At 34.5% G+C, this 26,474-nt stretch overlaps 1 protein-coding gene across 1 annotated transcript in view; it reads right to left on the bottom strand.

Annotated features, from left to right (window-relative positions):
• The window catches only part of GRIK2 (glutamate ionotropic receptor kainate type subunit 2), a 592,671-nt gene that overhangs the window by 130,602 nt on the left and 435,595 nt on the right, over positions 1–26,474 (bottom strand). Inside the window, exon 12 of the mRNA XM_037135552.2 lies at positions 233–456. Coding sequence (XP_036991447.1) covers positions 233–456 — 224 coding nt within the window. The remainder of the gene's footprint in view (positions 1–232; positions 457–26,474) is intronic.

Below are 26,474 nucleotides of genomic sequence, written 5' to 3' on the forward strand. Positions count from 1 at the left end.
AAAAAGAGTAAATTCTACCACGAATATAGCTTACTGACACAACCAGCATGCTTTCTGCTCCCGAAGGCATCCTAGGACATTTTAATAAGTTATGTGACTCTTAAAAGTTCATTGTTCATCAGTACACCCATGGGAAATAAAGAAAAAGAAAACTGATTGTGACTTTTGACAATTATTAGTTAGAAAAAGGAAGTAACAATTGCCAAAAAAATCACAAAAGTGAGCATGTTACCTGGCTATGACAAAGAGCACACAACTGACACCCAAGTAAGCCAGCAGAATATACATCCAGATATCAGGGGAGAGAGGATTCAGGAAGGAGAAGACGCCTGGGTTTGTACCATTGGGCTTGCGGTACAAAATACTTATTCCAAGTGTCATAAAGGGCTTGGAAAAGTCGATGACCTTCTCTCGGACGTAGGTAATAGCCAGTGGAGCAACTGCAAGGTCAGCTTTCTGTAGAGAGAAATATAAAAAAGAAAAACAAAGAAACGGTTATAAGTCATAAGAAAAAAGTCAGTAACCCAATTAAAACAAACATTACATTTGAGAACTGTCTCAGTAACAATTACATTAACATTTAAAGCATTCTTCACTCTGCCTTGAAGTATTGATTTACTCTGCTACTCATTTCTATGTGCTTCTAGATTAGCAAACCAAAATTTATTGCCAAGTATAAAGGAAAAGAAAAAATATGATGAAAACACTGAAGAAACAATTATATATTCAGTGCCTGAATCGTTATACTACTAAACATTTATAATTTTTAAGTACTTTGGTCAAATTCTAAGTGGTAATATTAAGAAGTTAATAATCATTTTTCTTATTTTAACACTACTGAGCACAGTTAAAAGCTTTTAGTCTTTAAATAGTTAACATTGTGAAAAATCACCTTTTAATTTGATGTTGTTTACTGTCCTGGAGTTTTCTTTCTATCCCTCTAATTTGTTTTATATTATTTAATGAAAATCTTTGCAGCTTTGCCTAAATCTCATTAGGAAATGAGTTTTTCAATTTTTATAAAGTTGCTAATTTTCTACGGTAGCTTAAATATGTTAAATTGCTAATGCTTTTCACTCATCATGTTATAACCATCTGTCAGGGATGAACTTAAACTCTAATATGTTGAAAGGAATAATTATAATATTTTAAAATAACATAGGCATCTATTTCTATATATGATGGAAAGCTATATTTCTCCATTTCTTTTATTTTCACAAACATATTTAGTTTTCAGACAATATAGAGGAAATGCTCATTATAGATAGAAAGACATATAAAAAAATAAAATTGGGCCTCTACTATTTCCTTGGCTCAGGAATTGTTGGAGTACTTACAGAAGAAACTTCCCTAGGTGGGTAGGTTTGTGAAACTGCTATTTTGGATGTGTATTTGTGTGCATTTGTAGGCATAGGGAGAAAAAGATAGCTCACAGATGCTTGGATATGGTATCTCTGAGAGTGTCTATGGAGGGAGTAAGACATTTCCCTCAATATTCTGTAAGCGACCCACTTGTCCAGAAGGAGCCGACATCAGCTGGGGTCACAACAGCCATCATGCTCTGCAGTTGAATTTCAGAGGGTGTGGGGCGGACTCCAAGCAAGGAATTGCATTATCTCCAGTTGCAGAACCTACAGGATATGAATGTGTCCTTCATATTTGACTGGATTTATAGTGGTTTCAGAAGTGTGGTACCATTTTTAGGATTATATAAGAACACTGGTAAGTTGGTATTTACTGGATGGGATAATGCAGGAGAAACAACATTCTACACACGCTAAAGATGACAGACTTGGACAATGTGTCCCAACATTAAGTCCCACTTCAGAAGAACCAACGAATTCTGCTATGACCTTTACAACTTTTGATCTGAGTGGGTATGTTCAAGTTTGTAGAGTGTGGGAAAAACTATCAAATGGCATTTATTTCTGGTGGGTTATGCAGAATATGAAAGGCTCTTAGAAATCAACGAAGAGCTTGGTTCACTAATGACTGATGAAACCATTGCTAGTGCCTATACTAATTCTTGGGAATAAGCCATCAGTGAAGAGAGACTACAAGAGATGTTTGGAACTTTCTATGTCCTATGTGCTCACAAGGCAACGTTCCAGAGAAGGCTTCCACTGGAAGGCACAGTGCATCAGTTAACGCCAACCAACCTTGAGTTCAGGTCTCGCCATTCAGGCCTACTTAGAGATTTGATTGTTGAACTTGAATAATTTGAATTCAGTAGACTTTCATTGGTTAAAAAAGAGATGTATTTCAGATTATTAATATATTAATTTAATTTGAGTAAGAATCTGACTCAAGTCTGAATATCACAATATTAACTTTCCAATTCCATAAAGATAATTAATTTTTTACAATTTATAATCTGACATGACCCCCAGTGCCATTTATAAAAAATTACTGTCCTGTAGTATACTTGATAAACATTTTAACAACATAAAAGCTACAAATATAGACCATAATTAAAAGCTCATCATGTAAATTTTTGTTCGCATTTTAGCTAGTTTTTAAATTTTAGATTATATGTCCACCTCTCTTAAGTGTAGTTAATAATTAGCTTATTGATGATTGCATGATGCCTCTCAAGTTTCAAAACTATTTTTCTTATTCAAACATGCAATAACACAAACCCTCATGTTTGTCCAAAAATAAAAAGGAAATAAAAGCACATCTTCTCAGTCCTGGGGTAGGTATAATCATATTTCATATTCACAATCAAGAAAATATCAATTTCATAATAATAATTACTAATATCTATTAAGCATTTATCACTGGCATTGTGATAAAAAACTTTACATGAATTTTCACAATTAATCCTTACACAGCCCTACCATTATTCTCATTTTCAGATAAGAAAATTAAAATCATGTCAAGTTAAAATCTCATTCTTTTGCTCAGAGCTAATTGAGTATTAGAAATAGATCATAAAACCAAGCTGTAGAAATCTATACCTGGAAGCAATGATGACATGTTTTTCAGAAACCAGAGATGAAATCATGGAGAACTCATTCCTTTCACTCATTCACTCATTCATTCCTTCATGAGTTTGTAGAGATGGGAAGGAAAATACATGGAAGCAAAGGCAGTAATTAACAGACTACAGTCTGAGAGAATTTTGAGGGTAGGTAGAGAGTTCAGGCAGAGAGAGTATGTTGCACAGGAAGGAGACAGCACTCGCTCTGACACAGAAAGAAAAGAAGACAGCTTGAAAACTACACAGCTTTGTTAGGGAAACAGACATTCCAGGCTGAAAAAATGGGTGATGTGAAGTGGTGGTTTGCTCCGGTTTGGGATTGAATAGTGCACAGCAGTTAAGCATTGTGCTTCTTTGTAATCTCCCTCTTCCTAGGGCAGGGAAAGCAAAATTCCACCACATATAAAGCAAATAAGTGAGTATGTTTTGAACTGGTAAAAAAAGTTTTAATTCAAAATCGATTATTAGCAAAATTAAAGAAACAATTCAAATAACATATTAAAAAATAAAACCAATACATTATTCCAAAAAATTGTTATATAGGCATATACCAATAAGATTGACAAGATAGACATCAAATTTCAGAATTTATTTAGCATTACCTAAAATACAATTCTGATTTCAAATATAAAATGGAAAAAAGACCAAAACTTACATAGTAAAATACTTTCAAGTTAAAACAGCAAAATACTTTCTTTTATAACAAGTTATAAAAGAAACTTGTTATTTGAAACAAAATATATAAACATTTAATCAATAATAAATCAATCAACAGACCATGGTACATAAATATAATGAAATATTATTCAGAAATAACAGGAAATGAGCTACCATGCCAAAAGAAACATGAAAGAATCCTAAATGTGTTTGGTTAAGTGAAGGAAATCAGTCTGAAAGGTTATACAGCATGATTCCAATTATCTGACATTTTGAAAAAGGCAAAACTATGGACTATAAAGATCTGTGGCTGCCAAAGTCTCAAAGGGGAACTGGGGTGTAATGAATAGGTGGGGCACAGAACATTTTTAGGGCAGTCAAGCTACTCTGCCAGAACTGTAATGGTGGGTACAGTAACACCATGCATTTATCAAAGGCTATAAAACTGTAGGACACAAAGAATAAACCCTATGAATGCACAGAAATATGATCAAATCACTAGAGAGCTGTAGGAAGGGGATGGGTGTGGGAGGAGGTTGTCCAAGGCAATGGTAAACAGCCTGGCACTGGATTAGCTGAGAAGCTGAATGCCTCCAGGGCACATGGAATTATGGGTGAGAGGACTGGTAATAAAAGAAACACTCTTGGGCTCTAAGACTCTCTGACTGGCTGGCTCTGAGTCTCGGTCTCTTCTTCCAGGATGCCTGGATGGTTGTGCCAGCCGCCTTCATTTCCCAACGGATGGTATTTTTGATGGGAAGGAATTCCAGGCACAGCCTAGGATCAGGCTGGCCTGGCAGAAGGTGGCAGGGTTATTTTTCTTTGGGTGTTCTAGAGGGAATAGTCTCTGAGGCATAAGCCTGCTATTATTCCAAAACTGTGTAGCTTTTCTACTTTATGTTGTTTTAGTTTGTAAACTAATGCTATAGAAATAAGATAATTAAAAGTGGGAAGGGGAAGGATAGGAGAACTCAGGTTAACTAGGTTGAATTTAGCCTTGGTTGATAAACTTAAGTGATTAAAGCTGTAACCAAAGAGTTAAAGAGTTTAGCTTTCACTGATAGGCTTAAGTGACTAATGCATGTAGAAAGCCGTTATTCCAAAGCCGTTGCTTTGGAATAAAGACTACTTTCCTTTTGCCTCTAGAATTGTGCCTCACTTGCTGTTCAGTAACACTACTGTATAGACTTGAGTAACAATAATGCATCAATGACTGTTCATCAGAAGTAATGGCAGTGAAACACTAAAGGAAGTCGTTATTAAAAGAAAGAGTGTGGGTGAGTAGGATGGGAGAAGGTGTATGGAAACTCTACTTTCTGTATAGTTTTTCTATAAATCTAAAACCTCTCTTTAAAAAGTTTATTTTTAAAAAAAATGTTTTAACTACATCGCTATAGTATTAATAGTAAAACACATAAAACTTATAAAATATAAACTGTCAAATTAAGCAGTCTCTAATTGCACAAAAATATATTTTTAACCCCATTCAAACGATCCTCAGAATTATCTTGCAGCAGTAAGGATGAACATTCATTTGTACATAATAGCCTGAATGTTTATAGGTACAAATATTTATTTGTACCTATAAATAAGATCTAACTTCATTAGAAGTCTATTAATAATATAATCATTTTGAAATCTAATTGAAATGTCGTAATAAACATGTTTGTAATGATAGATGTAGTATCTGCTAATCAAATCTCATCTTATTAAAGACTGAGTAGTAAAAGAAAAGAGCCTGACAATAAAATTCAATCAAGAAGTTTGTATCTCTGTAGATACAGGTTATGATTTAATGAAAATAGATTTACTAATTGATTTTTTATTTTAAAGAATAAAGTAATCATGTATGAGAAAACATCAGAGGTCAAAATTATTTAAAAGATCTATTTCAGCAAATGAAAACTAAATAAGTAAATTGTAACGTCATATGAATAGTAGAAAGAAAAGGGAGAGCTAGCTCATTTCTACCTGATTTGCTTAGCAAAGGCTTTACAAAACCATTATACTTGTTATTCTTGTGTTGTGGCTTGACGAAGTAGTCTGAGATGACAAAGGCCTGAATTGGGAGGGTGTCAGCATCAGGAAAAAGAAGTATCATAGTAGTAGCTAGCTAGTGTGAAATGCATCCATTATAGGCCAAGACTTAGTTGTATTCTTTGCCCATAGCACTTCCATAAATCCTCACAACAGCTCTACCACATTTGCAGTGTGATTTCCTTTTCACCGATGGAAAAAAAAAAGAATTGTGAGAGCTTAAAAATGTATAGCTCCAAAAATGACTTAACCATACTCATTCCCCACTGTTTTCCTTGTTCAATCATTCAAATGCATCACAACCACATCTTGTAAATTATTTCTGTGTTTCTGGCCCAGAATGATCTTTCCTTTTCTCCACTCAACAAATTCTATAAGACACAACTTTGGTTCTTTTCCTTCTTTCCTGAGCATAATATAGAAATTGATTTATTCTACATTAATTTCTTTTCTTTTTTAAATCAAAGTCTCTTTCAGTACCCATTAATCCCCCCTTTGCCCACCTCCACCAAACCCACCCACTTCTCCCTTTGGCAATCACCACTGTTGTCTGTATCTATGTGTTTTATCCTTTCCCCTTCTTTTATTCAGGCCCCCTCAAATATTCTAAATGAATTTTTATAGCACTTGTAAAGTTAGCCATATAATTGAACATGTTCTTTCTGATTTCTCACATATAAGTCAATTAATATGATATGAGAGGTGGAATGTACATATCATCGTAATTGCATTGTTTCTGTTCCTATGAGAGTACAAGCACTTTGAAACCTGCAGGCATTTCTTTCAGTCAAAGCACACAGCTCTGAACTAAAGGGAATGGTGAAGTATTTCTCCCTGGAGATTTCACAAAGATGCTTGGATAGCAACTGCCTTATTAATTTAATAAGTATTAATTTAATATTCCATCATTCTATGTGAAACTTTCCCAATATGTCTTATTCAGCCCTATGGTCATAATTAATCTTGCATCCTCAGGGTATTGGACAAAGTCTGACACATAGGAACTATTTAATAAATGTTTGCTGAATACAGTTTCAATTTAACTTACTAAAATATTCAAAGAAAAATCACTCGGAATTTTAAAAATTAAACTTTTTTCTGGCTTTACTCTAGAAATAAGATTTATTTGTAACTTAATATAATTTCTAAAGAACTAACAATCTAGGGAGAACAGAATAATTCTTTTTAATGTAGTTATATAGCTAATAGGAATCCTTAGATTAAAGTCCCCTAGAACAATGGTAACTTGACATTTTGGTCTAATATCTAATTATCTAATACAAAAAATATATAACAAAGCATATTTCATGAAGGGCACAATCACTCCCAATTTGATCATGTAGAGAAGGTTTATGAAGTCCTAGTAATCAGAGAACATAATGGCATTATTTAAAATACATGACCTAGTCAGTGAAACCTCTAATGTATCCTTCTGATAGTTCTTCCAACTTCATAATGAAAAACCTATTCTGTGTATTGATTCCTTTTTCCTGATATTGTGAAATCCTTAATAAGTGTGTAAAATAATTAAAGTAGCAACTGCATGTGAATAAGTTAGAAATTTTAACTGATTTAGCTAAATATTTAACCTAGTTAATTATGAATATTAATGTCACCTATAAGTAAGATCACACTTTCTTAAACTCTTCGCAACATATAATATGAACAAACACTTTGCTCCCATGTGCATTTTAGGAAACATGGTTCACTTCTGTACACATGACGAACAACCTCCACTATCGTCCACCTAGTCACACCTTCACACCTCCTGCACTTCTAACAAGGCCTCCTAACTGGTTTCCTGCTTTCATTCTTGTCCAACTAGATAGAGTCTGTTCTTCATTCAAAGACCAGAAAGTTCTTTGAAAACACATACCAGATTATCACATCTTGTTCAGAATCCTCTAATAACTTCTAGTACATATGGAATAAAATCTAATATTGGCCTGCAAATTACTATAAGAGATGGCTCCTGGTTACTTCATCAACAGATCCTGTTGTCCTTCTGGTCTTATTTGGATTACTTTGTTTCAATAATTCTGGTTGCCTTACTAACCTTTACATGTGTACACATTTCTGTCTCAAAGTCTTTACACTTGCTATTCCTTCTGCCTAGAAGCTTGGCCCTTATACATCACACATGGATTATTCTCCCACTTCATTTGTGTGTCTGTTCTAATGTCAGTTACTCAAAGGAATCTTTTGTGGCTACTCATTCTATCACTCTGCATCTCTTTAGCATGTTTGCATTTTATTCAGAACTTATTATGACCTGAAATTACGCCATGTATTGTCAGCCATCATCCAATAAAATATGTTCCTTTTGAGTAAGGTTGTTTTTTTTGTCCAGCTGTGTATCTCCAGTGCTGAGCTCAGTGCCTGGTATGGAGGAGCCATTAAATAAATATTTTCAAATGAATGGGTAAATAAGTAAAACTATCATTATTGTTAATTCTTTCCCCAATACTTCCTTAAATTTTATAAAAGATGGTATTCTTGAGTTTTGTCTTCTTAAAACAGTCAGATTTTCTATGTGCATGATTTCCACTTTCATACAACTGAAATAATAATAACTGCTAAAATGTTTCATATAATATATGTGTGGTAAACTGGGATTTAGTTATTATAATAAATAAGCAATCACCTCATAACATTATGTTAGTAGTCACTAGGCTCTGCTGAACAAAGAAAATGAATGAGATAGAAATTACAATTATTCATGTATATAAATACCTATGTTTAAACTTGTATAAATTGTATATATTGTACACTGTACACAACCTAACATCTATATGTAGATTTAAAAAATATATATCCTTATATTTGTGAAATATGCTTTTGGTTGCTTTTCAACAAAACAAGTATTAATCATACAGTATACAGTGGAAAGTGAAGTAGGCAATTGAGTTATAAATCTCTGTAAATACAGAGATTTCTTTCACATGTGTAAAGCCTAAAGTAGGGGCAATAAGGAAAATATTGAACACATACAGAAGTAACTCACTTGTTGCTTCAGCAACTGTTACTTTATTAATGAATGCTAAAGTAAGCTTGCTGGAACTTTCAAAGGATATTGACAAATCTACCAAACCTAGATTTAGTCAACATCATTGCCTTCTTTGAAGCAAAGTCAAATAAGTCAATGGCTTCTTTGAAATAAATCTATGTGCAATATAGAAAATTAGGACCAACTGTAAATATTACTCAAAGTCTCATGTTATTTTTTGAAACTATAAAACATTAACAGAATTTCTTGTTACTGATACATACTATCATTTCTCCTATATATTTTCTGCTTAACCTTTTTTCAATACCCAGTTTAAATGCTATGGTATTCAACCAGTGGACCAAAGCACAACTAGCACTAAGATGAATGACTATGAACTATAAAAAACCTTCTAACAGAATTGTGAATTTATAATTCTGCCCTGGTTTATCATTCTTCAGTGGATAATGGATTAAGCAAACTGGATTTAAAATATATATTTTAAAATAACAGGTAAATTATAATAGTTGTAAATAACTGATGCTATAAACTTTTCTATTATAATCGGTCAACTTTAAAACTGAATTTTAGCTAATTTAGAATAATTTTAGAAAAAAATTGAACATTTGTCACAATAACACACATTTTTGACACAGTATTATCAAAGTTTAACTATGCCCAGGCCTGACACAAAGTATAGGATGCATGGGTGTTTAAATTAATTTAATAAAAGATATTTTGTAACATGTTTTCTCTGGTTCCTGTAATTAATGAAATTCCCTGAATCTGTGCTTTTAAACTAAGTTTTATAAAGACTTAACACTAACTGTTTATTCAAACTTTGTTAAAATTCTTTCCCCCATACTTTCTTAAATTTTGCAAAAGACGGTATCCTTGAATTTCTTTTTGAGATATGAGGGCATGTAAAATCTCACCATCCATCTGAATTCATTCATTCACTTATTCAAAAATTTATCATTAAGTAATACACACATTTATTAAACAAATATTTATTCTTGAGTGACTTCTCTAATATAGGAGCTGTTCTAGGTGCTCATAATACTGGAAAAGACAGACACAGTGAAGAAGATAGACACTAAGCAGGAAAAGATTTAGAAGATATTATTTCAGAGTGCTATGCAGGGCAAGAGGATCAGAAGGTGATTTGGGAGAAAATGAGGGCACTGTCTTTAATAAGATGGAATAAGATGACCTCTCCAAGATGTTAACATCGAATCAAGACTTGTTAGGTCGAGAATAAAACCGATGAGGTCTGAGCAGAGTAGCCCTGGCAGAGGGAACTGCGAGTTACAAAGGCTCTGAGAGGAAACATGCTGAGCAAGTTCAGCGCAGCACACGGTTATCTAAGCCTGCCCACCACCTCCCAATTCCATTCTGTTTTGACCCCTTCAAGAAAAAGTGAAACCATGAAACACCATGTGAAAAGACAGCCCACCAAAAACAAAAGATGTCAGATTTAGGGGAGAAACCTGTGTCATTGCCCCTCTCATCTTATTCTCTTGGTATGTTTTTTCACAACAATGAAATGGTAGCATTTTTATTTATTTTCTTATCTTCACACTATAAATGTAATCTCTTTATATCATTTTTTTTCAAATTCAACTGCAAAAAAATTAATCGTGCTTTAGAACTGGTAAAATATTACACAACTTACTAAATACTTAAGAAAAATATCATTCCCATGATGTGCTAACTTAGTATTATATAAATAGTCATAGACATAACACTCGATTGACAAAACTGTGTAGTGTTTCTGAATCTGTAACACGACCTTGTCTCCACCTCACCTACCTGATCATCTGTACCTACAAAAATTCCTTCATAATTAGAATAAAATCACTGTTTTCTACAAATACTGAGAAAATTTCCTCCAAGCATATTTGATTTTTCTAATAATTCAGGTATAATAACTGAGGTGAGATAACTTTCATATGTTTGCCAATAAAAATTGAGGCCATTTTTATATCTGTTCATTAGATTTTAATAATATGTCACCACATATTTAAGAAGGCTTAAGTCATAGTTAAATTTGAATATAAAGGTTAAATCACAAAACAGAAAAACAGCAAACAAAATTTTTCTAATACTAACTGAAGGAGTTGTAATAGTGCTTGATAGCAGAAAACTTGATGCAAATAATAAAAAAAAGGTCTCTAACATAAAAGTTAGAATTGCTCTACTATTTAATCCAAACTGTTCTCTCTCCCTCTTTCCCAACCCCTCTCCTTAGTCCTTCCTTCCTTCCTCCCATCCTTCCTTTCTTTCTCTTTCTCTTCTTTCTTTCTTCTTTAAAACCAGGCAAAATGACTTTTACTTTTAAAAGGCTATACAATAGAATTAAATGTCTAATAGCAGAAAAAGAAAAATTTAAGACAAAAATCATAAGCAAAGAACTTTTCTATTGAGTGAACATGGTGAACTACTGACCTTTCCAGTTTACAAGAGCATTGAATATATTCATGTTACTTAACCCTGCAATGTCACACCCAGGATTTTTAAGAAATGACTCTAAGTTCAGAAACAGACTGATATACAAAGGTGTTTTTCCAAGATCATTTATAATCTGGACTATAAATTAGCCTATATGCATCAAAAGGGAATGGTTAAATAAATCAAGGTCTGACAAGAAAGGAAGATCAATCTATAACCCTTATGCATCTAGAGTCCTGTTAAGTAAGCAGCTTTATTTTAAGCTGTGAAGTGTGGCATCAAATTTCCTCCAAACTGATAACTCTCTGTTTTCACATAAAGCCAAGATTACCACTGTCAGGCTGGTTTAGATTTTGAATATGCTAATCCCATTGATAAGTGAAACCTTTGAGTTCTCCCCACATTGTTAGTTGACCTACCTCAAAACCGGACTATCAGGCCATGGAGTCGCAAGACTTCTGTGAATCAGGTATCATGTTCCAACAAAGGTCTAATTAGCTTCCATCTGCAAGCTAATTTCATCTTTATAAAAGGGTGTATTGGTAGGCATGTCTAGAAGTGATTAGTATAGAACTGGGAAGAAAACCAGGCCCAGGACACCAAAAGACAAAAATCAGTCACAGAACTTGACAGTTCAAAGGAGTCTTTAGGGTCATGGGGTTTCAAAAGTACTGGAACCTTTCTACAATAATTCCTTATGATTCGAAGGACCCCTTCTGGCCCTCATAGAATAAGATAAATAAACATATAAATGTAGAAGCAGCAATTAGAGTACATTGAATTGACCCAAAAGGCCCTTAAAACAATCTTGTTAGATTCCTTTTCCCATTGTGAATCTTGACTAAAATTCATTAACAAAATATGGATGCCCATGCCCATGTGAAAATAAACAAACACAGAATTTAAATGGAGTCAGGATGCTGGCAAACAGAACTCTCATGTATATATGTCAATTAACACAGATTACTAACCCCAGTAGGAAGAGACACACCTGCATCTCTGATAGGAAGTGATGCTAATTTATTAATTGAGCACAAGGAAGAAAAGATTCCTTCTTGCCCAGTAACAGCTCAAGCAATGGGAGGCAACCATAACTTTGTCTGTCGATGAAAAATCACTATGCTTTGTTTGAACTTTGTTTCCTCCAATAGACATGTGGGTTTACAACAGCCCCTCCCAAGTCCAGAAAAAAAATGCATCCCTTTCCATTGTTTCTCTGGACTTGCACACGATTCACCATTAGACCGTATGTCCCAAATTATAGTTTTTTATTGTTCCTCAAAAACTCATTTTGCTGGAGAAATATCTGGTGATTTATTTCAAGCCAACATCCCAAAGGGACTGGGTAAGATGGTGACTTAGGCACCTGTATCCAACAAAGTTTTCCGATTTCCTTACCTGACCAGAGTTCTGCAGCATATATGGGCAGGTATTTATGGCCTTGGAAGCAGGGGGACCTTAAATTCATCCTTACTAATTTTTGCCCTTAACGAAACTGAGATTGGCATAGAAGTGTCAAGAGGGGTTAGGAAGAGCGGAGGCAAAGAGCAGTTTTGCAGCACTAACTGAAATGCATTTACTTTAAATTTTGAGCAGGGAAATGGGTGTTCACCAGTCACTAAAAGTTCCAGTGTTTTTGGTCAGTCCAGTGTTCTGTATTAGGTAGCAAGGTCTTTAGTCCAAAATTATCTATTTCTTCTCTGATGTTCCCTTAAATAAGCAGCCACAATGGCAGAGCCTTTCAGCTGGAACTGTTGGGCTTTCTGCATCATGTTCATAATAATATATGTTTTACCTGCCCGATATCTGAGGTATTGAGAGTAAACCTCAATACCACCTCTTGCTGCTTAGCCTCTAAACATTCATTAACAACAGGATAATGAGTCCCTAATCTGCCTCCTTGCCCACTCTTTGGAAGGAGCATTAACTACCAGATTCCAGGGATTGTTTTTATCTTTCAACCTTTGGTCTTAATCTTTGAACCTTTACTCTTTGAGTGCTTGAGTTCAATCTTCCAAAAGTCCATGTCTCTGTTTATATCCAATTCTCAGTGCCAAACCAATTTCACATGGAGCACTTTTAGTCCATGGATAGTTCTAGACCAGCATAACCTACTTTTGAATCAAGAGCCCGGGGCCCATAGCTTCTGTCAGGCTTACCCTGTGTATCTTGCACGAATTTTGTTATGAGTATTAATCAAAGCTTGATGTTACTGTACCGCCTTGACAAGAAATAAGGCAATATTATTTTAAAATTTATTATAATATACACTCTTTCTACTGGCACTTAAGAGTTAGAAGACATAAAGATAGCAAGTAGAACTGAGAAGCAGTGACCTTAGAGAGACAACTGGAAAATGAGGGGAATGTTTAGGAGCCAGTGAAAGAATTCAAGAAGAAAGTAGTGAGGTGAGAAAATAGCTTCTTAAAATCAGACAAAGCCTGAGAAATATCTACTGAATCTAACAAATTGGAGACATTAATAAGACCAAGTTTTTAATTCTCACCCAAGGATAGTTGTTATTGACTTTGTTTTTACTGATTTTTTTTTCTGGAGAGAAGAATACAGGAGAGAGAGAAGAAAGAGAGAGAGAGAGACATCAATTGGTTCCCTTCCACATGAACCCCAACTGCAGATCAAACTCACAACCTAAGTAAGTATCCTGATTGGGAATTGAACACGTAAACTTTTGTTGTACAGGACAATGCTCCAACCAGCTGAGCTACGCAGCCAGAACAGATGCATTTTTTCATGACATGTTAGTCCGAAAATTATCATGGTAAGATGTGAGACGATGGAAATACCTAGGGGAGCCAACTGGGTAAACATGTTTGCCTCAGAGGAAATGGAAACATTGGTTGAAAGTTGAAAGAATGTGTTTTTTTTAATTGAGAAATTACAATTTTAAAAAATACAAATGGAAATAATTCAGAAGGCATAAGTCTTAATGTCTAAAGCAGAGAAAGAAATACAGGTCTAAAATTTTCTGAATAGACAACTGGCAATGAAAAAAATATCCTTAAGCATGAGAAATGACAATTTCTCCATCAACCTTAGAAGGTGGGTGGGGGGGGAGAACAGGTGCTAATGAAGCAGTCCTTGTCAATTTGATGGTGGGAAATTCAGGTAGGATGTTTTCATCTAGTGATTTCTACTTCTCTTGGAATCAGAAGAACAGGTTTTCAAGATAAGAAGCAAGTTAGACTGTTAGACTTGAGAAGTAGAAAACACACATTTAAAATCAGAATATAAGAGAGGGTGATGACTAGAGTTTCTGGCAGCTGTGGCTCATCTGGGATTACTACCAGTTTATAGTGTTCTCGTGCTTTACATTTTGTGGATTTTCCCCTTCTGAGTTTATTCTTCTAAGGCAAGATACAGTGAAGAACATAATGACATTAATACAGGATCAAGTCGTGAGGAGGTAAAAGCTATAAAATAAAAGAGGAAAACTAAACATGGAACTAGAAGAGAGTAGCTATAATAATAATCCATAGATATTAAGCTGGTGATAGAGAAATATGAGGGAAGGAGTGAATATATAGAAACAAGTAATCAACTTGTGGATATTAGAGGGTCAAACGCAAGTATATTGGGGTTTAATAAACTTATAAGCAAGAAGAAAAAGAGTTGACTTTCTGAGATATTAATCTAAGAGTTAGTGTACTTTGGGTCGTGATAATGATTAGGATGTGATTATAGCACTATATAAATATTATGTGGCTGAAAAGCCCACAGAAATGAATAACTCAAGAAGTTTAAGGTCCATAGTGATGAATAGATCTCTGTAAGGAAAGTGAATTTAGGACCTCAGAGAAATGGCAGTGTGAGAATCCACTTGGTCTATCCCCCTGAAGTTTCAACAATTCGAACAGCTATCATTTGACAAAGTATTCCTGCTCAATGCACAAACATGTCTGAGAGATACACATATTGAAACATCTAAAGGTGGGCAAGTGGGAGCAAATTAGGGAAAAGGGAAAGGGAAAGAGCTCTAAGGTGCGACAGATACAACCCTGCAACCTGGAGCTCACTGCGAAGCTAAGAACAGAGAGGGGAGAATCAAGTTGTGGTTGGCACTTTGCAGGAGCACAAAGGCTTAGTGAGCACTCCTGCAGGAGTAGGCAGTGTGAGCCTACAGCTGAGCCCAGTGACTCAGGCAGGGACAAAGCACCGAGGTTGGGACTTGGTGGTCTGGCAATTAGCATTCTAGATAGAGATACAAAGCCGCACAGCCTGGCTGCCTTCCCTTCACCTCCCTGAGTTCACCTCCTCCCACCCTTTGAGTTAGGTTGCAGAGCACCTTGTCTGCAAACTAAAAACTGGAACTACAGAAACACTTTTTGTCCTGAGCAAAGGGTGCATTCTGAGACTAATCCCAGGGTCAGATGGAGGCACAGGGGGACCACCACAGAGGTCCACTGGTTGCCATTCCTGGGAGTACAAGGCACCAAAGGAGGTAGCTGGGTTCCCCCTGTGCACCCAACCCCCACACATGGAGGCTACATTGTAGGTGGTGTTTAGTTGTGGTGGAGAGCACTGGGATTTCATGGTTTGGGAGCCCCATCATCCATCACATTACCCTGTAGAGTTGGTCTCATGGGACTGAAATAAGCAGATCACAGAGAAGGCCCAACTTCCCAGGCAACCCAGGCCATTTCCACTACCCCACTGAGATCTGAAAAACCAAAGAAATGTAAAAGAGCTAGAAAACTTGTGATTTACTCACCAACTAGAAAACAATACAGAGATTTCTTATCAATCTACTAGAGAAGTGCATCTCATACATAGATCCCTAGACAGGGAAGGAATCCATTAAGTACTATGAATAGCCAAGGTAACACGGCAGCTCAGAAAGGAAACTTAAAAATCTCCAAAAAATTAACTTAAAGATTTCAGTTCTGAAAAAAACACAATGAGATGCAAGAAAACAGGAAGACAGTGATTAAACTCAGAAACCAAATCAGCACACAAATGACTACTTTAACAAATATATTAATACTTTTAAAAAGAACTAAATATAAATTCTGGAGATGAAGAAATCAATAAAAGAGATTAAGGATAATCTAGTAAGCAGAAGAAATAGGGCTGACCAGGTAAGGAAAAGAATTAGTGATATCAAAGATAGAGATCTAGAATGATGTTGAAAAGACAAGAGAGACTTAAAGCATACAAAATATAAAAAAATCTCTATCAGAACTATCAGACTACATCAGAAAGAGCAACATAAAAATAACAGGTTTACCAGAAGAAGAGAGGTCAAAGTGAACAGAAGGACTATTCAAACAAATAGTTGACAAGAACTTACTAAAACTATTGAAAGAGCTAGATCCTCAAATTCCGGAGCAAACAGGACACCTAATTACAATGCACTGAGGTAATTAGGTGTTTTGTTTGCTTCTGGGGGTATCCCCTTGGTGGGGGTTTAAATGCAACCCCCACCAAAATCCCAAAGATGTATTTCAAAAAAAAAAAAGGACAAAAAAACATCATATTTGTATTGATCCTGGATAGCTAAAGCAATCCTTCCCTGATGTGAAAATCAATCAGCAATGATCACATGGCAGCAGAGGTGCTGGGGTTTCTGAGTGAGAAAACATGAAGCAGAACCCTCAGCTGGCTTCGACCTATGTGCAATGGGAATGAGAAACAATCTGTGTGACAGAGAAACTACTAAGATACTTGAGCCTCGTCCATGCTGTCTAACCCAGGAAGCCAAGAGAATCTGGCCCAGCCTCTCGAAGTAAGGGAATTAGAGATAGAATAGTCATTATTGACAGGGCCACAGAGAGAGCAATTTCAACAGGAGGAAGGCCAAACAGGATAGAAAATAATGACAAAAGAAATTAGAAATGGAGGTAGACTATCCATGATGGAGGCAATGGGGGTCTAGAGGATATGATGAATGGCCTGTAAGAAAGGGAACTTGTCAACAAAGGGTGGTAACTTGGATCAGAACAACGTGAAGAGAGCCCAGCACATTCTGGAACTAAAATACAGGGAGAATTAAACAGACTAGATAGTTATAAAATGTTTATAATAGCCGATAACAATCAATTTATGAGGTATATTTCATGTAGCTTAATTGAAAATCATTTTTGTCTTAAAATACACTATTGAGGATACAAATAATAATTTTTCATGGATTTCCACTAAATTCTCAAACTCACTGATACTTTATGAAAGTGGGATCAGGTGCCAACCCTCCACTATTCCTTCTCTCTGGGTTCATAGATTGTAGGCTAAGCAAAAACATCATAGGAACGGCCCCATTTCTAGAGTCCACAGAGAATACAGACTTTTCCTTACTTGTTTACTCTGCTGACAATTTCAATGGAAAGTAAGGCGAGTGTAAAAGGTAGTGAGATTCCTAAGTTCATGCTTTCATTCATTTCAGATATTTTATTATACATTCTGTGAGAAAAAAGAAAACTAATGACAGCTAACACTTACTGATTGCTTACAATATACTTGGCATTATTCTAAGCACTTCATATGTTTTATGACATTTAATATTTAGCATATTTTCTTCACTGCCCTCTTTGGGTGAGAAAAATGAGGCTAAGGGAACTCATCCAAACTGCCCAATATCACACTTCTGATAAGGAAAGGAAGGCCGTTTGGAAATCTGGGTGACTCCAAAAGGTATTCTACTGATTGTTAACAGCTTTTCAATGTCAAAATGCATTTAGTGAACTGAGTATCTTTCAACATAGAATAAAAAATATATTAAGAAATAATTTTTGAAGATAGATTTCAATGAATATAGCAAATAAATCCATGATTGACCATTCATTAAATTACCAAAGCTCATATCGACATTTAAACAGTGAGGCTGTTGTATCCTTACTGTTGTCCCTGACAATACAAGGATATGTAGTTTATTCAAACAGTACCTGTTTTTACGTAGATCTTCTCATCCTTTGCAACTGGTTTTAGTATATACTGAAACACATGCATACTGTTTATATATATTCATAGACATATATACACAGTGTATACTATGTGCATATGTAAATAAATATAGACAAAAATGTGTATGTACTTACAATGTTGTACCAATTAAGGTCAAGTTGTTTTTTTCAGTGGACCATGATGTACATAAAGGCAATATTAGAGCATATTGAAGCACTATTATTATTTGTTTGTATATTACATATTCTATTTTAATTAGAAAATTCAACATTGGCTAAGAAACCATAACACATAATTTATATTAAAAGATGTATGGGAATGAATCCATCTATGATAGCACATGCATAGAAGTAACATAATTTACATAGGGTCTTGGAATAACTTAACAAAAACAAAGTGGAAACAAGATTCATCATAATTCAAAAAATTCTTTAAACAATGACAGACTGATTTGAGAAAAAAAAGACACCAGTTGTTCTGTTACTATGGCCTTTCCTGGCAGTTATCCAGGGATTACAACTACACAACCTTAAAAACAGTATAGAAATTGGCCGCTTTAACAAAGGGTCTCAGCAGGATAACGAGTGGTGCCCATTATTTCTCACTGTGCATTGTTGAACTCCTTTTGAACTTTGCCAAGATTTACATAATGGTAACAGGACTCTGGCACAGGCAGAAAACAGGGACGTCAAACAGCGCTTCAGGAATGAGGACTTTTGTGTGTGTGTTTGCCTGTTTTTGTTTGTGTAGGAAACCACATTTTAATCACTCAGACTGTTTATCGGTTCTGATTACTTCTGGAGACTTAAGGAAGCTTATAAAATATCAGAAAGAAATATTTGCTGCAAATATCTTCTAAAAAAGAAGGACCTAGAGTTGCTTTTAGAGTAATCATTAAAAGTTAAAAATACTTATATCCCAAAGTAGAAAAAGCTTCTGCAAATTTTTTAATTGTATCGTAAGTAGGAAAAAATGTATATGTTGGATGTATGAAATTCTTGACCTGTCATTTTAAACCACAAAAATGACCATTTTAAGTTTCAATCTAAGATTACTACTTACATGATTAACCAATTTAACCAAATAGTTTTCCCTAAATATTTACTTCTCAAATACTGACTTCAGATTTTATGGATAGCTCAAATTGCCTTTTTATTTATAACATTAATCCCATGATGAGAGATATTTATGTTTTTAAGCATTAACTAGCTTTTATAAACCCAGCAAATTGAAAATAACAAAGTCCATGCACATACACATGTGCATTCCTGCAACTGATTCATCACAGTTGTTGGCCAATGAGTAATATTTTTGGAAGTGACTAGACATCATTTACACTGATTAGGTACACTGAGTTCTTTCATGATCTCATGATCTTCAGTGGTGTTTATAAAAACAAAAAAGAAATAAAATAAAATAAAACAATTTCCCTGAACACAAAGGCCCATTCACAGTGCCACATGTCCCCAAACCCTGTTTATATTCTTCCCTTGCTCTAGACGTACTCTCTGTCCCACGTGTGTGCCTCATGAGACTTCATTCCTCGGTCAGTCTACTATGGCAATTTTATGTTCATGTCTAGGTTCTGTACACAGTGAAGCAGCCTAAAGGAAGGAGCCCACACCTCAGTCATCTTCATGTGACTTGCACAGAACATTGTACAAAGCAGTTCTTCCAATGAATAAATGAAATAAATGTGTTTTGGGCTTCTTATTTAATACAGTTATTCATGCAATAATATTAAATACATTGCTCTCTTTATATAATCCCTATGTTTTTGTTTAATATATTAAATATTAAATTTTTAATTTTTGTGTACTTCCATTTGGAGAAGGGGATGCAGAAAATGCCATTTTCCTAAAAAATAAAAGTGACAATTCCAAATTCAATATATAATGTGAGAAACTAGGTATCTGTACAAACACCCCACCAGACACATTTTCAAAGGGATTAAATAACCAGAAAAATATTTTTAACTCAGAACAAGTAAAATGAAGAATATATGTATCCATAGATTTTTGTAGCTGACATCCGCACATAATCCTCCATACCTCATAGGCTAGTGCTTCAGGTCTGATGGACCACAAGCCAATACCAGAGGTCAGGTCTGGAGCTGGGCAGCAATGAATGCTCAGCCTACAGACTTCCATATGATAAAGCCAATGCACCCAGTTAGCACACTTATACTCAGCGGGTCAACTCGAATAAAACCCACCCCATGGAAGGATATGGTGAGGACCCTTGTCTGATTTAATTTTGTTTAATTTTTGCATTGTTATTCAATTACAGTTGTCCCCATTCCCCCACCCCCATTACTCTCCCTCGCCCTGCCCAGCCCAAACCTCCTCTCCCACATTCAATCCTCCCCATTGTCCTCGTCCATGGGTCCTTTATATATGTATTCCTTAACTCGGCCCTTCCCCTTCTTTCCCTGTTCTCTCCCTCCCTGCTCCTCTGGTTACTGTCAGTTTTTTCTTTATTTCCACGTCTCTGGTTCTATTTTTCTCACTTGTTTGTTTTCTTGATTAGGTTCCACTTATAGGTGAGATCATATGGTATTTTGGCCTTAATTAGATGGGAGTAAAAATAAACCCCTTATTCACCCTCTTATGGTCATCTATCTCCCCACTAAAAAATTCAAATAGAAAAAAACTTAGTGAGCTCTGGACTAGTTGTACCATAAGCACTTGGCAAAATCTAATACAAAATTTCCTGAGGGAAATTTATTTATTAAAGTATTTAAGTATTTATCAAGTATTTATTTTTTGACAATAAAATTTTTTTATCAAGTATTTATTTTTTGACAATAAATAATCAGAAAGAATCCAATAAAATAACTTACTGTAAGAATTGGCAGAAATAATAAACTGAAAAATCAGACACTTGAGAATGAAAATATTAAAATTATCACTTAATGTAACATACACAGCACGTATAATGCCTTTAAATGAGTGTAAAAAGAAATGCAAAACAAAAAGAGCCAACATAACTATGAAAAATTACAAGCAAGATTTTTTTACAAACTCAATATGTCTTTTAAAATTAACATTATGAAAAGACTAGGAATTCAATGAATTAATTATTCTACAAATTAGAAAAGCTAAGGCATAATTTAGTGAAATGGAAGATGTGTCAAAAGTAATTATACAAAATGCACAGAAGAAAGTGGAAAAATAAAGCTTAAAAATGTGGAAGTTCCAAAATAAATCTAATCAGTTTTCAAAAACTGATAGATAACATGTATAAGGAATAATGGCTGAGATTTTTGAGACTTGATGGATTTAATGAATTCTCATGTAGACTGGAAATGTAAATTAAGCAAGATAAGTAAATGAGAACTGAAATTTATCAGAATGAAGCTAAGAATACCAAATCTGTGAGAGGTGACCAGCGGGGGAAGGTGGAATAACATTTATATAGGTAACTCCAAAAGAACGACAAAGTCAGAAAAGCATGAGCCAGTGTGTTCAAAATGCTGAGAAAAATATTAATTGAAGACTGCATATCAGGAAAACTATCTGTCAAGAGTGAGGCAATTCCAAAAAAAGAAAAAAGAAAGACAATGGAAGTCGGTACAACCACCAGAAAGGCACTATTAATGTATATTATTCTAGATGAAAATGTAACACCACAGACAAAGGTCTGTGATGTAAGAAGGGACTGAGACTAAAGCAAATAGCTGTGTTAAACTTGTTCAGTCTGAACAAGTATTGGTTATATAAAATAATAGTATTAATGGCTTGTTGTGACATTAAATAAAATCAAGTTATAACTAAAATAATAGTAGATGTCAGCATTTTTTATTGATCAGTTTAGTTATCTAAGGTACTTGTTTTGAGAAAGATGAAATATTGATTGCTAGCTTGTTAAAATATCTACTAAAACAATAAGTAAATATAAAGCTTATCACTTCAAACTAATAGAAGAAAAAAATGTATGAGTTCAAATAAAATTCATTAAATCCAAAAGAAGTCAAGAAAAGATAAAAAAGGAAAAAAGAAAGCAATTTAGATGATAAAAATGAATCTGTTTCAAGAGAAATTATTGATGGGTTACTAGTCTTATCAATTGAATCAAGTATTCATTTCTTTAAAAAATGATAGCCCACTTAACTGTAATATATTTGAGATAAGATGTTTCATCCAAGCAGATGCACGATGGTCTGCCTAAGAATATATATAATACTACCCAGGCTTTGTCCACTGTCTTTTTGTCCACTGATTTGTAAGCTGGCTTCTAATGGTGCATATGAAATAGGAAGGGGTAAGAACACTAGGAAGCACTGGGTCCTATTACACTCACATGAAAATTAATATTGTGACTTAAATTAAATCCCATGTGTTTAGTTAGCTCAGAAACTGCTGGATAATTGCATAACAGACACTGGGAACTTGCATTACTAAGGTCCAGACCCAGAACTGAGAGATCTCCACTACGGAATCATACCACGTGAAGGTGGCTGTGCTGAGCAGTCAACGCTAGTTTTAAACATGTTTAACTCAGTCTTATACTTAATTCATGAGGCAGAATTCCTCATAAATCACATTATCAAAATATGGACTTTTATATTATTTACATGCTGGTTGGAAATAGACATTAGAGCTGCTTAGTCTGTGTAATGGTTCATGTAAGAAATCAGGCAGAATGTATGTGAGAAGATTGGAATAAATAAAAGAGAAGCAGAAATAAGCTGAAGAAAATAAAGTGAGATATAATATGAGGTAAGCACAAGGCTCTTTGTAGGGGAAGTATGAACAGAATGAGTCATTCGACATGTGCCCCTCTGAATCTATAGAAGAGGTAAGACAGTAGAAGTGTATTATCACTGAGCAAATGTTTACAACATTTCAAACACAAAACATGAATATGGCATTTTGTTAGGGATGTCATAATCCCGGTGACTACAATATAAACTAAAATTATCACAAAAGCATCAAGACAAATAGGAAGTTCTCAGCTGGCATTTGAATCATGCTCATTGTACTGCCATTGCAAAGAGCAAAACATAGATGTCGTGCACTCTAGAAATGTCCCCATCCAAGAGGATCGTATTGAGTTTCCTAAAATGTAAACTTTCGAATGTCCAGGATATCTTCCTTTCTTAAGGCACTGATATTAAAATTGCGACTTTGACATTGAGAACCCCTTCATTACAGAGCATACGATTCTCTCCTGCCTCTGCCCTGAGGACGAGCTCTCTGTGGTGTTGTCATATACAGCGTAGTCTCATTGGACTTTCTACAAACATAATTATGACAAACCTAACCTTGTGTACTATTCATCTGAAGAAGTGCAGGACAAAGCCACTTTTTGTAGGTGTCTTACCCTGAATGTTTTCCATGACTCATGTCTTTTTATTATCTTGCCATGCATTGACTGATATATCTGACAATAACTGTTTAAGAAAACCTTTTAAAATGAATTACCTGTGTGTTTACATTTGGGGTAGTAGGTGCTTCAGAATGTCTTTATTAGTCTAGAGATATGACTTATTTCTCCACCTTAAAATTCTAACTTCTAATATGTCTCACAGTCTTACACATTTTTTCAGAAGGATCCATAACAATATCATAGCTATGGTTTAGAGTAATCACAAGTATGTCAAGATTATTATGCTTCCCTAGTATGGATAGTAGAAGAACATAGGTGGATCATTTAAATCCATCCATTTACTCTATAGAAATGTACTCACCACTATGTGTGTGGCCCTATGGTAGGTGTTGTGTATGAATAGGTACCAAGAAGAACATGAAATCATCCCTGCCCCAATCAAGACACAGGCCCCCACACAGAGGAGATAAGGCATATACATTAATAGCTAGAATATAATGGTTGGGGAAGTCATTTGAGGCTTATCACTACTTATAAGTAGTTTTGTTAAGTATAGTTGGCCAAATTGGCATGATGGAACAAATAGGATTAATTTATTTAACAAACAATCCTCAAGTATCTATAATGGGGTACACACAGTGCTAATTCCAGAGCTTGTGTTCTAACTAGGAAAGAAGCAAGCTATAAGGGACCAGTGACAAATATTCAAAGATGAAAAGCAAGGACCTATAGCTGAGATTACTCTACCCAGCTAAGCTATCATTTAGAAATGAAGGACAGATATACAGCTTCCCAGACAAGAAAAAGCTAAAGGAGTTCATCTCCATCAAACCAGCATTTTATGAAGTGTTAAAGGATCTTCTTTAAGAAGCAGAAGAAGATGAAAACTATGAACGATAAAACGGCAATACGTATCTATCAACGATTGAATCTAAAAAACAAAATAAACAAACAAGCAGAACAAATACAGAATGATAGATAAAGAGAACATTTTGATAGTTGCCAGATGGGCAAAGGAAGTAAAGGACTAAGAAGTACAAATTGGTAGTTACAGAATAGTCATGGAAACGTAAAGTACAGTATAGGAAACAGAGTAGTCAAAGAACCTATGCATGACCCATGGACATGAACAACGGTTTGAGGATTGCCTGAAGCATTGGGGGCTGCTGGCTGGAGGGGGACAAAAGGGGAAATATTGGGACAACTGTAATAGCATAATCAATAAAATCTAATTTATTGTTAAAAAAAGAAAAACAAAGTGACATGTTGCTAAAATTTTAATTTTCAGTGAACAAAGAAAACTTATTGTATTATAAGGCATCAAAATTAATCATTTCCATGGAGTAGAAAATATAAGAACATAAAATATATTTATATATTATCCAATATAAACTAAATATTGTCACATAAACTAGTAAATGAATTTGTACTTGAATAAGTGCCACAGATAATACTTCTGATTTTCCAATGATCCAAGTTGGATAATGTTAAAAAAAACTTGATCAGATATATCATCATAATTAATATAAAAATAAACTCTTGATTAATGGCTATACCTTTAACAAAATGAATGTCCATTGAAGAGCCATAAAACCTTAAAAAGTAATTTTCAAAAGCATAAAATTATATGGGTGAAGATACATGATTTTGCTATAAAACAATGGTAAATGTTAATGGAATTACATACTACCAAACAAATTCATTCTTTAAAATATTGTTGTTAATTAATAAAAACAAACCTGTCAGGAAAATAGATGCAGAAATGTTTTTTACTTTATGTTAGTCCTCTCTTTAAAAAAACTTCTGAAGCAGATCAGAGTTTATATTAAATTAGGTTGTTTTCATACACACACACACACACACACACACACACACTCAGAGCAAGCTGTACTTCACCATTTCAGTCACCTGTGATGCTATTTAAAATGAGATCCTTCAGGTAGAACTATAGCCAAAATTAAATTAACTGCAACACTAAAAATAGTATATTGGAAAAGTACCTGTCATTTTCTTATAAGAAAGTTTAGAGACTTGCTTGGCCCTTTCCCCCTCAGACAGGATTAGATATATATCCCTTAGGTTTCCCTAAGTATCTTGGAAATAACTTTATTATTGTATTACCCAAAGTATATTAAAATTATTTAACTGTCTTACCTGGGATGCATATTTATGTTTACATCTTCACTGTTTAAAATTGTGGTGGGCATAAAGATGCTGAATTAATAATACTGAATTATATTGACACTTCTATTTAGGGATATCATAAAGAGTATCCTATTTTAGCAATTGTATCCTTTCCATTATTCCAATTTCCTTTATGCTTTCTAATTTTCCAATTATGCTTTGAAAAGCATAATTTCAGGTAATAGAAAATTTTCACATAATTTCAGGTAATAGGAAAATCTAGTGACAGTTAATAAAGAAATATTTGTTCTAGTGAGAAAATTAACACTATGATTTCCTTAAAAATTTTTTTTGTTTATTTAGAACTTTGTTCTGTTTCTGTTTAGATTTGTATTATGTTCTAAAGAAAATGCCACCTTAAAAAAACGCATTTGTTTATACTTGTATGACTTACACTGATTCTGGTAATAATTGGTGCAAATCAGTATTTATTATTTAATAACACATGGATGTCCCATATATAACAGATAAAGGGCCCATGATTTCAGTAACATCAGTATAAACTAACTGTCTGGATCAAATACAAACTTTTCATTACTGAGCTCCAGTTACTCTAGATTTTAGATTTGCTCAGGTAGGTAATTTTCTCCCAGAATCTTCTTACTCTTAATCTACACATCTATTTTCATTTTTCTATAATTTTCTGCTTAAACTATCAAAATCCTAACTTGAAGCCTTTGCAATTCCAATCTGTTTTCCTTTGTTAATTTATGAAGCTTTTGAAAATCTCTATTGTTTAAAGAAACCTCTCATGACTATGTTAAGAAAAAGTTTCAGGGCTCTGCAGTGTGAGACTGATTAGCTGGACGGTGTTGGTGAGGAGCAAATTTATGTACAGCATGTGTAAGCATACCTTCCGAGGTATGACTTTCTCTGTATCTATGCGAGTCTCTAGCAAGGGTGTCCAACCTTTCAGCATCTCTGGGCCAC

This window comes from Artibeus jamaicensis, unplaced genomic scaffold (genome assembly GCF_021234435.1).
Source record: "Artibeus jamaicensis isolate MK-2021 breed Jamaican fruit bat unplaced genomic scaffold, CSHL_Jam_final contig_387, whole genome shotgun sequence".
NCBI classification, from domain to species: domain Eukaryota; kingdom Metazoa; phylum Chordata; class Mammalia; order Chiroptera; family Phyllostomidae; genus Artibeus; species Artibeus jamaicensis.